This window comes from Plodia interpunctella, chromosome 17 (assembly GCF_027563975.2).
Source record: "Plodia interpunctella isolate USDA-ARS_2022_Savannah chromosome 17, ilPloInte3.2, whole genome shotgun sequence".
In the NCBI taxonomy this organism is placed as follows: Eukaryota; Metazoa; Arthropoda; class Insecta; order Lepidoptera; family Pyralidae; genus Plodia; species Plodia interpunctella.
In genome coordinates, this window is record NC_071310.1 from 1,191,039 (window position 1) to 1,207,411 (window position 16,373).

General features: G+C 35.3%; 2 protein-coding genes across 10 annotated transcripts in view; one reads left to right on the forward strand and one right to left on the reverse strand.

The window, feature by feature from the left end:
* The window catches only part of LOC128676850 (neurexin 1-like), a 157,362-nt gene that overhangs the window by 137,338 nt on the left and 3,651 nt on the right, over window positions 1-16,373 (reverse strand). The window lies entirely within an intron of this gene.
* Window positions 1,909-5,430, forward strand: LOC128676857 (prostaglandin reductase 1-like). Of its 3 annotated transcripts, none has more exons than XM_053757259.1 (2): window positions 1,909-1,979; window positions 4,341-5,430. In XM_053757259.1, exons 1-2 carry the CDS (start codon window positions 1,932-1,934, stop codon window positions 5,349-5,351), a joined length of 1,059 nt encoding a protein of 352 aa, XP_053613234.1. In that variant the 5' UTR covers window positions 1,909-1,931; the 3' UTR covers window positions 5,352-5,430. The 3 variants fall into 3 exon arrangements, with proteins under 3 accessions (XP_053613234.1, XP_053613233.1, XP_053613232.1); XM_053757258.1 differs by having other exon boundaries at window positions 1,948-2,074; XM_053757257.1 differs by lacking the exon at window positions 1,909-1,979 and adding an exon at window positions 3,816-4,056.

The window sequence follows — 16,373 nt, forward strand, 5'->3', positions numbered from 1 at the left end:
AACCTAAAAAATATAACTTCTAAACATTTCCCGAGAGATCCCCTTATCTCACTATTTACCGCATCCACGTCCTGGGCCTGAATACGCCTGGTGAGCGCCCAGTCATGCTGGCGAGAGGAAACTTGGCAACGAGCCTGTTTTCGCCGGTTAGAGACTAGTTTTTACCGGCGCGCACCGGATTTCTGCTACGAACAAGTTGATGCGATTGGCGCATTTAATACTGCTTCGTTTGTTTTACTATTAATTTTTAATTGTATTTTTAATTATGAAGAATTCTTAATGTTATTCCTATGTATTACAGAGGAAATTCAAAAGTTATTTATATTTCTTTAAGAATCTCCACAGGCACTAGTTACAAGCCATCGTAAACAATAAAACACAGAGGACAGTCGTTCTCAGCCTATACAAATTCTTTATACAGTCTTTATATCATATTTACTGATTCATACCATCTCGTTAAGCAGACGCGGTTAGACGGAAGTAATGAGACGTTTACCCTAACCAACCTAGGGTTGGCATCTTTACGTGACAAGATTATTAATTTAGGACTGTGATTACAGAAGAAATGACAACCAAAAAATATTTTTGCTATTAATTTTAAATTCAACGTGTATGTCAGTTAAGTACGTCTAGTAGGTTAAAAGGTCCAAATATACTAACGTTCGTTTCTACATTCCCTGGTATTATACACACATAGAGATCCCTCCACGTTTCAATTTATACTTTTTTGTATTTTATTATGTGCAATAAAGTTATTTCAAACAATTAAACAGACATACATACTATCACGACTATTTCCCGTGGAGGTAGACAGAGACTAGGGATTCCCACTTGTCATGATACTGACAAATCATTATTCCTCCATACTCACTCTATTCAAGCGTGTTCTCTAATTAAGGGTTGCTACTAACATCTCCCTTATGAAAGAGATCCGATAAATTCTTTTAAACGAATTTATTGTACATCACACCTACAGACCACTAAATGGTAAGCCGATCTGGCATGATAGGGACCAACACTGTTCAAATGAGTTTCTTTCGGCATTTCTTCTCATCAGTGGTCGTTCCGAAATGCCAGTAGTTTGTAGCTTGTGAGAAATAACTATAAATATTGACGAGAAAAAGTGCCTGTGAAGGTCTAATTTCTGAATAAATGATTTGAATTTGAATTTGAATTTGAATTTGGTCTGTGCTCACACCATAAAATAGTTCAGATAATTTTCTATGTTTTGCCAGCCCTACGGTAGCGATCGCCTACGAGACTGAACCTTTCAATTTCTTATTATAGGCCCTACCTTTACCTTTAGGAAGATGTGTAAAATTTTTGACCTTTTAAATTATAATGCCTCGTTTACGGCTGACACGGTTGTTTATTTCAGTGTAAAACGTAAAAGAAAATAAAGTATTTTAGGAGTACACTTTGTATAGGCCATATATATCTTTCGCAAAAAAATATAATTTATATAATAATATCGTGCGTTCGCGCTTATGTCAACTTGGTACTTATGTAAAAATAAAAAATTGTAAACAGAATTTATTTTTTCTTAATAGATAAGCGATGTCTTTCTTAAACTTTTTTTTTTAATTATTCATTCATTTTTTTTTGCGTTAGAAACATGGTAGTAGTAGGTACACCTAGTACCTACTAATTCCATGTTTAGAAATAAATTGTTGAAAATTCCTTCCGATTTTTTTCGAAATATCAACTCCGGTTCAATAATATTTGTCACTCTGTAGTACCTACAGTCAACCGCATATAATTCCATGTAACTAATACAATGATTTTAGATAGATTGATGTGATGTAGACTGTACTCTATGTTTTACATTAAATCTATGATATTTTACATCTATGACACGCACAAAACTTCACTTTTTAATTTTAGTTCTATTTGGATCTGTGTTTCTTGAATACACATGTCAGTTGTCAATAATGATGACCTCCCGATGTCACGACGAGGATCCCAAAGCTTGTGAATTAGTGAGTAAAGAAAATTTATTTAATTTCTACTTGATCCAATGAATCCTTCCTCGACCGGCCACGCCCTGGATCCACGCTCTTACGGAATCGAAGTGGTAATGCTTATGTTATCCTTATGTGGATCATATGCCAAAGTCATCAAATCATGGGTTATCAAGTCGTCCAAAAAAAAACATATTTTTTGTATTTATACAGATATTTGTAGTGATTTATCTCTTGCAAGGCAGAGCTAAAGTTGCGAAACTTGAAAGCTACGTTTAAAATTTATATTATTTATTTCTACTGTTTTATTATATGTATTGATTTTTGCATCTACAATTTGTATTCTAAATGCAAAAAAAAAATCCAGATAAAAATCACTCTACATGTTGATCCAGATTTAACCGTTTAGAACTTTTGTGACCGATCAACAAATTTACATCCAGACGTTCGCAATTATCTATGTATAATATTAGTAGGAAGAAGTGTTATGAAAACGTGACTTTAAAAATCAATATTTTTACCAATACCCAAAGGCACCTTCCACCTAGTGGTCCAATATACAACAAGTTTATTTGTTAGACAAATTAAAAAAAAAACCCCGACTTTCAATATTCATTTCGCTACAACTTTTGAACGACTGAACAGATTTTCATGAAACATCGCTAAGAACACTCGGGATAAAATTATCTATGACACAAAAAAAAAACTAAACTAAAATCGGTTCATCCGCTTAGGAGCTACGATGGCACAAACAGATGCGTTAAACTTATAACACCCCTCTTTTTGCGTCGGAGGTTAAAAAGAGAAATTTTGCCAATAATTTGCATTTTTATAAATCTCAACCACATAGGTCAATTCAGAATGCTTAAAATCCACAAAATCATGCCGTGAATCGTAAGCTGCTCTAAGCAATATTTCCTCGGTACCTCGTTCATTACCTCTGTAATATCTTTTTAACGGCCCAAGTTTTGAGAAGACCAATAAAGCGCTTATTATACCGTCGCCATCTCGTGAAGTAGGTGTGGATTGTGATAAATATAATTAATTAGGTTGTTCACGATCTATGAAAAGTTTGTATACGGCGTCTCAGACTTGGCTAAATAAAATACATCAGAAAATTGGAAGAAGATTGACAAAATTGATAATTATTTCAAAATTTAATGGCATTACACACAGCGCCAACAGCATTCGCTTCAGCCATTAATCATACTGTCATAAATTGCCATTAAACTTGACACGATATAACACAACATGGCCGATCAATAGGTTATAGATCGATGCTAATTATTATCAAATATAATATTATATATTGAAGCTATCGTGAGTGGCTTTTGGCTGTGCTGAAGCACTAGTCCAGTGGTTAAGATGTTACATTAATAGGTTTCAGGTTCGAACGAATCCTAGGCTCTGTCTACCTAATTAATGGTTCCCTCTCTCTCATTTTCAATCAAAATAAAGACAAACATTATTTATTTACAAAAACATGAGTTTACATTTTTTTACAATGTAATTGTAAACCATTTAAGATTGCCATCCGATGCCAGCTATTCTCGACAATGCTGTTATTACCTATCAGCTACTAAGGCTGTGTCCCTTAGTCTTCTGGTACGACACTCACGGGCTGTGGAGTGGTTCTTTTCTAACGCAGAACCAAACGCCTCAACAGTAAATACTTGAACAAAAAATATAAATCTGTGCTTTTATTTAGTTTTGATAAAGGTTTTTTGATAAATTGATTTAGCTCTGTCTACCCTATAAGGGATAAAGACTACTAATCATACTAATATTATAAATGCGACAGTTTGTGAGGATGTATGTGTGTATGTTACTCTTTCACGCAAAATCTAGTGGACAGATTGTTTTGAAATTTGGTAAACGGGTAGAATACTCGTACTGGAATAACGCTTAGGGTACTTTAATCCCGGAATTCCCACGGAAGCGAAGGCCCGGGGCGCACCTAGTATCTTTATAAAACACGATGCACATGCCTGACAATGCCGGTCAATATAAGATCTATTGTTCTCTTCCCTCACACTTTGTTTTAGAAGCTTTTGAGACGGCGAGCTGCACGCACGATTATTCGTATAAAATATTTGTAAGTACATTACATTTTTATACGACAAATGGGAACCCTTTATTTATTTATTGCGTGCTATGCAAAAAATAAGCAATTTTATGGGATTATTATAGTGATTACAATTTCATAATTATTTTTGTTTGTGGTTTAGCATTTCGAAGGACACAGTCTCACTGTAACCATGCGCCTATCGTAATGTTATAGTTGCTTTGTTATCATTGTATCATGTACTGAAATGGAAACTAATTGTGTTATAATATTAAACGTAGAATTTCTAGCTGTACCTATTTATTTGTCCCCAGGTGCGCCAGAGCAGGAGAATGCGAAAACTGCGCAAATTCATGGTAATACATAATTTTACAGAGTTCTTACCATTGACCACCGACTTCCAAATAGAGGAGGAGCAGATCAACAAACTCGCGCCAAACGAGTTTCTTGTGAAGGCGGAGTACATCAGTGTAGATCCGTACATGCGGTCCTTCGCAAAGGGCTTCCAAGTGCCTTACGAGCAATTCGGCTTCCAAGTCGGGAAAGTCAAAGAAAGTAGAAATGCCAAATTCCCTGTTGGAGCCAATGTGGTCTCACACGCGGGCTGGCGTGATTACGCAGTTTTAAATGACACTCCTGATGATATATTCGGCATACACCCTTACATTCCTGATCTTGGTAGGCTGTCCCCGTCATTGGCGATCGGAGCGTTAGGAATGACCGGGCTTACAGCATATTTAGGGTTGATGGAGATTTGTAGACCGAAGGCTGGAGAGGTTTTGGTAGTGACGAGCGCTGCGGGCGCGGTGGGCTCTATAGCAGGCCAGATCGGCAAGGTTCTGGGCTGCACTGTGGTCGGATTCACAGGATCTGATAGGAAAGTGAAATTAATTAAAGAAGAATTCGGTTTTGACCACGCGTTTAACTATAAAACTGGTAATGCATATCATATATTAAAGGAGTTTGTTCCGAACGGAGTGGATTGCTTTTTCGATAACGTCGGAGGTGAGCTGGCGGGGGAGATAATAAGATGTATGAGGGAGTACGGTCGCGTTGCGAACTGCGGTTCTATAAGTACGTACGGAGACACCACGTCGTCAGTGAAGAATATAAGAACGTTGGTGTCGGTGCAGATAGAGTCGTTTAGCTTCACACAATGGAAGCCGAAACACGAAGCGACGTTCAAGCAGCTGAAAGCCTGGCTCGAGTCCGGGACGATAAAGGCTAAAGAGACCATTGTGAAAGGTTTCGAAGAGCTCCCCAATACTTTCGCCGCCATGTTGAAAGGCGACACCGTCGGAAAAGCTGTCGTTAAAGTTTTATAATAAGGGTATCGTGTGTGTCGAAGTTTGTTTTATACTCGGTTTATGGAGCTATGTGGAGTTGTGGTATTGTACACGGACGGGAAATAAGTAATAAAGTAATTTAAATTGTAAATTGTTATTTGATTTTATAATGATGCTCGATTAACCTTATTTTTACTATTGGGAAGTGCAGATGATGTGGTAATAATTTGCATATATTCCGTATTATAAATTAAGGATCAGAGTTGTGTTATATAAAACAATAAACAAAAAATCTTAAATACCTACATTATCTAAATATGGGTTTTAAAATATTTTATTTGAAGATAAACGAACAAAAACTACTTCGATTCTTTTCTAATCTCGTTTCCATTGCCTAGATATTGAGAGATGTTTTCTTAAAATTACTTTTGAATATTCCAGTGTAATATCAGCTAAAAGTGGGAACTATAATATCTCTAAACATAAGTTTGATTTAAGGTGTTTCGCTCTGTTGCCAAATTGCAAAAATAATTTTATCAAAAAAGTTAAATGTAAATATAAATCGACGGGTGGTTACAGAGGTGGTTTTATTCTAGGGCGGGAACTCACGCCACATGCAATTACCAAAACTAGCTGACAGTAGTAAAGGTCATGCAGTTAAAACCCATTTAGTCACGTCCTGACTATGCAATTAACGTAGTAATAATGCGGTGCTCTGAACAGAGGTTAGACAACGGAAATCCTAAACCTAACAAACAAACTAATCTCCGTAGTAACTGTAGGTACCGTGTCTTGTTTCAGCTGGTATAGTGTTAACAGCCTGGATTGTTGTTTAGTCAGTTTGTCGATCGATTTTTATCGAAGTCAGTTTACATTGTACATAAAGAAAAGCTGTACACTATTCTATCTAAAGGGTCAAAACCCTGTCAAAATTTCCATTTCACTCATACAAGAAAAAGACGTGCATATTTGAGATACATGGAAAGAAACGAGACAGATAATCTGCCAATTTGTATGAGATTAGGCAGATTGTGTCGGGAAGTTTAGAGAAATCTTTTATTTCACTTGTTTACATGAAAAAATCGAAGTTATAAAAACAAATGCGTCAACTCGTGAACGGGTGCTGCCAGAGGGAACTGGTCATCTCGTTTCTCATATATTTTCATGTAAGTTAATTGTGTTTCACATCGATATATATATATATATATATATATATATATATATATATATATATATTATAATCAGCACTCGGATCACAATCATAACCTATTTTGATATACCTTTTGACTATGTACATTATGTACTTTTATATATTATTAGAAAGAAAAAAAAAACATTGTAAGAAACAATAATGGTAAGCCGATCTGATGATAGGGACCAACACTGTTCAAATGAGTTTCTTTCGGCATTTCTTCTCAGCAGTGGTCGTTCCGAAATGCCAGTAGTTTGTAGCTTGTGAGAAATAACTATAAATATAAAGATTGACGAGAAAAAGTGCCTATGCAGGTCTAATTTCTGAATAAATGATTTGAATTTGAATTTGAATTCAAATATTTTATAATTTGTTGTCCTTGTCATCAATACTAAGCGTTGTCAATACAGTATTTATCGATATATATTTTTCCCGCGACATTCACACGGCTGCAGCGGGTACACGAGTAAAGAGAAATTGAAGTTACCCGTGGACCCACTGATGGGTAAAGGTTGTGGGTGGACAGGTCGGGGATGACTATTACTACTGATTAAATTCAAATTCAAATTCAAAATCAAATTCAATTCAAAAAGATTAAATTTGTAGGTTACAAACGTCTTTCGTCTATATAGTTTTCTTTGACAACTTTCAACTTGCCACGGTGCTGACAAATCTCACTTACTTCATCAGTATACTGTATGTATAACTATTTCCAACAAGGAAGTCAACAGTAATACCAATAACTCACTTTCTTAATATAGGCCCTAGCGATGAGATGATTGATTGACAAGATTTGTGCCCAACGTCCATTAAAAGCCATCTTGGAGATCCATTGATCACTTTTGTGTCACAGATTTAAGAACACTACAATCTTATATCTGTGTTTTATGTACACTTTTTAGAGCTAAACTTGCGTATAAAGATCAATTTGGTGACACATGCAATCTCCTTCATCGAGCACTGCCGACTTTCCTGGCTGCATCATAAATCATAAATAGCGCAATGTCAATTACTTGTCACGTACTTTTGGAAAAATCCTTTTATTTTCGTTCGAAATCTTTTACATTAATTTACAAATACAGAAGACTTTTACATATTCTAAATTACAATTAAACATAAAATTTACGATCCGTTCCACATAAAATTGAAATCTTACTGTTCCGCAAAAAAATAATTTATATATTATTATTTATAACATTACACCTAATAATCTTAGAAGTAGCCATAACACAGCTTACATCTGTATCACAGCGGCGGTATCTGTACTAACTACATTATTCATGTACCTACAACATTTATCATCAAGATAGCTGACGTTATCTAGGGTAACTAGATGTCGAGATGGATTATTAAGTCTAATGGGAAATTGAATTCAAAATGACATAACCAAATATTTTTTTAGAAACAAGTTTTTATATTAGATAATACTAATAACAAAGTAGGACTTTAATTAAAACAGATAACTTATCATTTACTAGGTTTACGCTCGAATTTTGTATGGTTATTACCCATGGAATTAGTAGGTACTCGTTATACGAAGTACTTACTAAATCCATGTTATTACCAACCAAGTCAAAAAGTAAAATACCTCTTTGTTAATATAGATATATGAGATATACACGTTATTTGACGTCAAAAACTTACGCCGAAGCGCAAATAACAATTTAAAGACACCTAAATAACCATGGAATCGTGAATGAATTCAATTACAAATTTAGTGGGACAATTAATTAATATAACTTGAAAAAGACGACTTGACGACCTCGGTGGCAACCTCCTGTGACGACTTGACGACCTCGCAGTGGTAAGGTTCTTGCCTCTGAACCGAGAGGTCCCGGGTTCGATCCCCGGTCGGGTCATGATGGAAAATGATCTTTTTCTGATTGGCCCGGGTCTTGGATGTTTATCTATATATGCATTTGTTATAAAATATAGTATCGTTGAGCTAGTATCCCATAACACAAGTCTCGAACTTACTTTGGGGCTAGCTCAATCTGTGTGATTTGTTCTTATATATTTATATTTATTTATTTTTATTTATAAAAGGAATTTTAAATATTAAAAGCGAACTATTTTTCCAATCTACACGATCTGCCCAATTTAATTCAAAACCATAATAAATACTTAGTTTATTTCTTATAGCGCTAAAGAATTAAGTTAGAACTGTGGTATTTGTAATAATGAGCTCGTCCTCGGTCCATGTTTCCCAAACTGGGCCTCGTGAGAATGGTCCTAAATGTGAGCGAAACGCCACATTGTGATCAAACACAGTATGTTGCTAATGTAATTACCAGGATTTGCCATGCTGTATCTCCTAAGGAGAGTTGTATTCAAGCAGGCTGTAGGTTATAAAATCAAATATAGGTTATAAAATCAGCCGAATCTGAAACTTTAAGGTTTATTTTCACTACGCTTTGGCGTCAGAAATGGTTGAGAGTGCGTTTTTTACTACAAATGTCATATACGTGGTTATTTCATCTCACGACCTATTTAATAATAAGCATTTTAAATTTAAATCTACAATTCAAATCTCTAAAGAGTAAGTTTGGGAGCCACTGTGTTAGCAATCCTTTGTTTAGGATCAGAAGCGGACTCAGATAACGAGATTTATCGCACTTTGGCCGGGCAATGTGATTTGCGCGCTGGCGGCGGTAAAGCTGCTATGTTTAGTACAGTCAGAGATTATGGCGACTGGATTCAGTTGTAGCTATTTATTTATCAAATAATATTAAGTTTCAGTTGTGGTTTAACGACAAAGCATTCATTCAAACATTAGACCTTCACAAGCATTTTTTACTTCAAATAAATTGTGTAAGAATCGAGACTACCGCTATAGTTCCCAGCATCCGTTCACGGTTTGACACATGGGCCAGCCTGACTGAATCTGTTTATGCCAACTAATATTATAAATGCGAAAGTAAGTTTGTTTATTACCTCTTCACGCATTATCTACTGGACCGATTGTTATGAAATTTGGAACACGGGTAGAAAACTTTTTATCCCGAAATTCCCACGGGAGCGAAACCCCGGGAAAAGTCTTCAAATCTTCATAAATATTAATTATATTTCCATTTGAAACCGATGACCTTTTTAGAATAAAAATTCTATAAACCGTCATTAATAAAGATAAAATGTGAAAGTTTTTATTCGTATCGGTGAAATCCTGATTAATTGCAAATGGTCGCAAAAACTGGCGATTATGGTGTAACGAAGATTTGTTTTCAGATATTCTGCTTGAAGCGTGTGGTTTCCGCCCTAAATTGCTCTCTCTCTCTCGTCTTCAAGATTCCCCGGTGGCATTCAGGGCTGTGATGCCGCAAAACCCCGGGTCATCGAAAAGCATACATTAAAATTTTGAAGATTGCTGCTGCCTGACGTTAACCATCCTAGGACAGGACCACACGCCACAAAATCACACTAGAATTTAATTACTCCATATCCACCAGCGGATGTCGTACAAGGCGACTAAGAGCTAAACCCGAACCCTAAAGGTAAAAATTCATTGAACTCATATTTATTACACATTTTTGTTATAAGTACGCCACAAAATAATTACCTTACATCGATAAACATAGCACCTGAAACTAAATTACGGCTTAATTGCCAGAGTTTCGAACGAGCGGGGTAATGCTTTAGTCGAAACGCAATTTATTCCTGCAATACCTAAACCCTGGGTGTCCTGTGTGAGTGACAAACGCCGGTAAGCTGCGCAACCCTAGATGGGTTTTCAGTTTTCGCTAAGATTTTCCTGATTATACCCGCCGGCAGTGCAGGGCTAAACTTATAGATGATTTTGCGTCGAAGTTTTTGGGAAGAAACTTGGGCGAGGCGCGTGCGTCTAAACCTGAGTATTATGAGTAAGTTACCATTACAACCATTAAACTATACAGGGTATTTTTAACGACAATGTTTAAACAGTAGTACTTCGCGTTTTCCTGCTCAGGTTAAAGTTAACGTCAAAGTTGACTGTTGTTCCGGAAAGGAACGTAACCGACGACGCCGCTGTATTGTTCGTGAGCGACAAACTCGTATCAAATCAAATCATTTATTCAGAAATTAGGCCTTCTCAGGCACTTTTTCACGTCATATTCTAAATTAAATGTTATTTACCAAAGCTACAAACTACTGGTACTCGTACTCTTGTTTTAATACGTATATAATATAATACATAACGACGGACTAAACTATGTACGACTCATATTTTATGTGAGCTCGAAGTAAAGGACTCATTTTCATAAATTTGACGTAATAATTTATAATTACACATTTTATTTTATTGGGCAACCAATAAGGCATGTTTCCCTAGTTCCCTATTTTTATGCATACAATTTTATGTCATAATATAACATGGCATACTTTTACTTATCATAATAATAGTTACGCACAATATTAATTTGGCATAATGTTTTTGACATTTTTTTACGCGTATCTTACCATAAGCATACAATTTTTAAGCATAATATTCTAAAGCATATTGGCGGCTTTGGGTGGCCGGAGAGCCACCCCGCCGCACCCTAACCTACTGCTACACTATAGCTTTGTGCAAATCAAAATTATGGTAAAAGGTATGCCAAAAAACCTGGTATGACAAAATATATGTGCCTAACTTGTTATGCGAAATTAAATTAGGATAAATTTTTTTTGCGAAAAAAAAGGGATCCCGTTTCCCTTAAAGGTGTTTAGATGTGTGTGTGATCTTTCTATCTCAAAGAAGTAAAATGTTCTCAACAAAATAGTCACGACTTAGGCAGACATTTCGTGTTCCGTGAAGCGAATATTGAATCTAGAGCACATAATTATTAGGGTAAATAATAATTGGTCACGTACACACTCTAAGTTTCCGCCCAAGTTTACTCGAACAGATAATTCAGACGTAAAAAGAAGCAACAAGATGATTGTGAGTAGGATATTCAATTAATATCCACTTTCATGAAGATTGCTCAGTCGTGGTCTGTTGCGACGACGCACTCCGTTGGATAAAATAGTATCCTGGTTAGATTGTAAAATTGTAAAACAAAATAAATAAATAAATAAATAAATAACAAGTTTATTTGTAAGACAAATTACAAAACCACCGACTTTCAATATTAATTTCGCTACAACTTTAGACCGGCTGAATCGATTTTGTTCAAACATATCTAAGAACCACCGCATACAGATTAACTATGAAATAAAAAACTGCATCCGAATCGGTACACCCGTTGATGAGCTATAGTGCCACGTACAGACAGACAGACACGCTTAGCAATCAAACTTATAACACCCCTCTTTTTGCGTCGGGGGTTAAAAACACGAAAGTAATTTCCTAAAAAGTCTATTGTAATTAATATTAGGTAAGATTTTACATAATAAGTATTGTAAAAAAAACGTAGTTTAACTGATATACTATATCATCAACTAGAGCATTCCTCACGATGTTTCCTTCATCTCACTCCGTATATAATTACACTATTTGCTCGAAGAGTATACTTAACAGACATTCTACTTATCAGACAAGTACATTCACCTGAACGACCGGTAGCGTACCTATCTTTATATTAAATCGGTTAAAGCAATCTTACACGAACATTACATGTATAGATAGCATTCAGAGATATGCTGCTTTGTATTTCGTATTCAGCAATGACGGGTCCGAACAAGTTTGAATTTTGTATTTTTAGGTATCATCGATCGTGATATATATATTTTTTATTTATACATTCAAATTTTCATTTAGTCGCAGCAAGTTGTTAAGGCGTCCGCCTGTGATCGAAAGAACCCATATTCTAAATCCTACTCGTGCCAAATGTGTTTATATACCAAACTGACTCATGTATAGATTTCATAGCAAATGGTAGCAAATGCTTTCGGTGAAGGAAAACTTCGTGAGGAAACCTGCACACTGGTGTTCCCGTCTACTGGCAGGTAGACTCGATAGGTTGTCGTTACAGTCATGTCAGAAGCGTTTAGTTAGGCGATTTGAATAAATCGAAATTAAAGGATTTATACATATGTGCTTTAGTTATTACCTCTTCATATAAGTAGTTAAAGTTGAGGTTCTTCCGCCCTAGAATAGGACCACTCCATATAATCTCAATCTTACACGTCTTATAAGACGATTAAGGGCATACATAGCCTAGGAAGCTGATAGACAACAATAATATTTGTCGACATCGGTGGCGCAGTGGTAAAGTGCTTGCCTCTGAACCGAGAAGTCCCGGATTCGATCCCCGGTCGGGTCATGATGTTTTTCTGATTGGCCCGGGTCTTGGATGTTTATCTGTATATGTATATGTTATAGAATATAGTATCGTTCAGTTAGTATCCCGTAACACAAGTCTCGAACTTATTTTGGGGCTAGCTCAATCTCTGTGATTTGTCCTAACGTAATATAAGAAATACGAGAGAGCCTATGCCAGAGAGGCGACTACTACCTTAAAATAATTTAGACATAAAAAAGACATTTAAAATAAATTAAAACAACAACAAAGATGACGAATTTTGAGTGATAGATTCAACTGACTCGCATACATGTGTACAGACTAAGTTAATTTGATGTAAAACGGGAAATAAAGGGCTTTTTTATTTTATTTTATAATATATAAAATATATAAATATGACCAAGGATGGTTGAGGTCAGGAAGGCGGCCGGTTGTAAAATTACAGCCGAATCTATAAAATTTTAAGTTTATTTTTACGCTGACCTCGGGCTCGGCGGCATTACAGCCCCAAATGAAACCTATATGCAGAGATTAGTGACAGATAAGTAGTTAAAGCCAGCGGCATACATACGTAGCAGGATTATGGCGCGAGAGCAGGCGGAGCGCTAGTTATTAAATAAAATTTATTTCTTGAATGACATGTTTAAAAATCTTAGTATTCTGTTAGTCGATAATGTGATAAGACTCCGGTCCCCGGTGCTGGTGATGATGATTATGACACCGGGTCCCAAGGAAACGTTTTCCGTAGCGCTTGTGAGAAGAATAATAAATATCATTATAAATATTTTCCTAGTAAATATAACTTGATTTTGTAATACAATAATTTCGCCATTTGTTTATACTTGGGTGTAGACAAATAAACTTGGAACAATAAAGTTTAATAAATAAATAAATAAATAAATAATGTGACAAATGATCCCCGGAATTCCGCTCGCCGCAGTCGGCACGCGGAATCTTCGACCAGAGGAATTTAATAGCGAATTGTTGCCGATTCAATATTATATTGGATGCTTGGTCCGTGAACTACTGTACAATCGACTCTAGTTACCCTGGATCTTTATGGCGCGGTAATAGGGACGATTTTGCTACTAATTTGAATATAGTATTTTAATATAGAACAGATAAATAAGTGTAAATACTGATGAAGAGAAGGCTTAGTGAAATAAATATTTTTTTTTTAACTAATAACTTAGAAACTTAAACATACATTAATATGTGATAAATCAATTCAAAACCCATGTGCTATAATGTTTCCAATTTTATTTTTTTTTACTTTTATCTAATCCTGAGACAGCTGTCTCTCTCTACGAACTGGACATGTTTCAAAAAACATTTTCAGATTTATAATATAACATTACAATTTATTAACAAACACATAGCCGCGTGAAAATTCAGTCAATTTTCATAAAAAATCAATGTTATTTATTTTTATAAGTGCCCGTTATAAAATTATTCCTAATTCCACATAATCCAGCCTATTTACTAAATTTTAAAGGATTATGTGGAACGTAAAAGTAGGAAAGCGGGCCCTGGGCTCCGACGCTCAACGGCTAAGGAATCAACCAGGAAAACTCTCAGATGAGAAAGAAAGGTAGGAAACTGTGGTTAATATGCTTCAAGATTATATTAAATGAACAAACCAAGACAGAATCTCATGTTAAACTCGTGTTAACATTTGTTACATACGAACGGAAGATTTATTAAATTCCCAACTAATTTCACTGACACGGTACTATAGGGCTGGCAGAACTAGTTTTACAAGAATTTATTTCTTTAATCTACCAATTAGTTACATATCAAATTATATATATATATATATATATTATATATTGTATAAATATACCTTCCTACAATCTTATAAACATATAAATACTTAAATAAACTAATTCTCGTACTGACTACATTTACATTAAATAATAACCCACAAACATACACCGCAACTTTACAAATTTTTGCTTTAATTTTGTATTTGTGTGTTTGCCTATCTAAGGTGAGTAAATAATTGCTTAATATATTATTATGAGCACATAGAGCAGATGTTTTGTGAAACTATGATTAAATAAATTCACTTCGAATTGAAGTATAAAAAACTGTTGATGGCCAAGATCGCCTACCAGATACCTACCTACGAACCAGATACAAAATATTAAAAAAACATATTTGGCAACCCTAGCCTCTCCCGCTGGAGTGGTCGGTGCACACGAGAGCCAGGTGAAATTCTGCAAATACTAGCTATAACGCTGCCAATTCACATTTCTTTAATTTGAAATTAAAACTCTTTATCTTTATCAAATTCAAATTCAAATCATTTATTCAGAAATTAGACCTTCACAGGCACTTTTTCTCGTCAATATTTATAGTTATTTCTCACAAGCTACAAACTACTGGCATTTCGGAACGACCACTGCTGAGAAGAAATGCCGAAAGAAACTCATTTGAACAGTGTTGGTCGCTATCATGCCAGATCGGCTTACCATTATTGTTTCTTACAATGTTTTTTTTTATTTTCTAATAATATATAAAAGTACATAATGTATATGTACATTAAAAGTATAGTAAGTAATGTATATGTACGTCAAAAGGTATATCAAAACAGGTTATGATTGTGATCCGAGTTCTGATTATAATATATATATATAAATATATCGCTAAAATATTACCTAAACCGCTGTTGGAATTCAATATTAATTAATTTTTGAAATGAATAAAAAAATCTGATTTGACTTGTTGGAAAAGCCTGGAAAAAAATTTACGCTTTCAGCGATAAATCTACCAATTATACTTTCTGTTTCTATATTATTAACGTGTATGTATATAATAAAAAGTTAATTCATTCAAAAGTCGATAGATACCTATCTTATTACCGGCGCATAGAGGTCAATGCAGCGTAACTTAATCCTGTCGACTGTACGAGGTGGAATTCTGAAATACCTGCAGCTGCCAAGTCGCATTTCAGACTAAATGCTTTTTAAAACCAGCGACCAAGAATTGTGTTCGCGCTAATTAGCCAGTTTGTCTATGTGGGGTCGTGTGTGCTGAATTAGAGGTTAATTTATATACGTGAACTTACTATAGGTAGTAGTTAATTACTGCTTGGTATATGATTGTCACTACTTGGGAGTTAAATGGAGAATGTTTTAAAATTGTATTTTCACAATGTACTCAAACTTATTTACCAAATTATTTGATATCGTTCATGGAAAACAGATATAGTTATATTATTAAAAATAAATAATGTACAGATTAAAGTTGCACGTACTTTCTTATTCGGCGAACTCGGACAGATGCCGACGCGAATGCATGAACATTGCACAGTTAGTATGAGTGTTTTTATTTGCCGCAATGAAAAACCTGCAATGTACCTATGCTGAATCCGCCAAGTCCGGCGAACTGTTCGCGAATATTGTGGAGTCGGCATTACATCTCGGACGTGCCTCTAAGCCATGTCAATAGAGGCGAATTTCCAATGGGGTTGTATAGGTTGATAGACGCAGTAGTGAAATGCTTGCCTCTGAACCGAGAGGTCCCGGGTTCGATCCCCGGTCGGGTCATGATAGAAAATGATCTTTTTCTGACTGGCCCGGGTCTTGGATGTTTATCTATATATGTATATGTTATAAAATATAGTATCGTTGAGTTAGTATCCCATAACACAAGTCTAGAACTTAC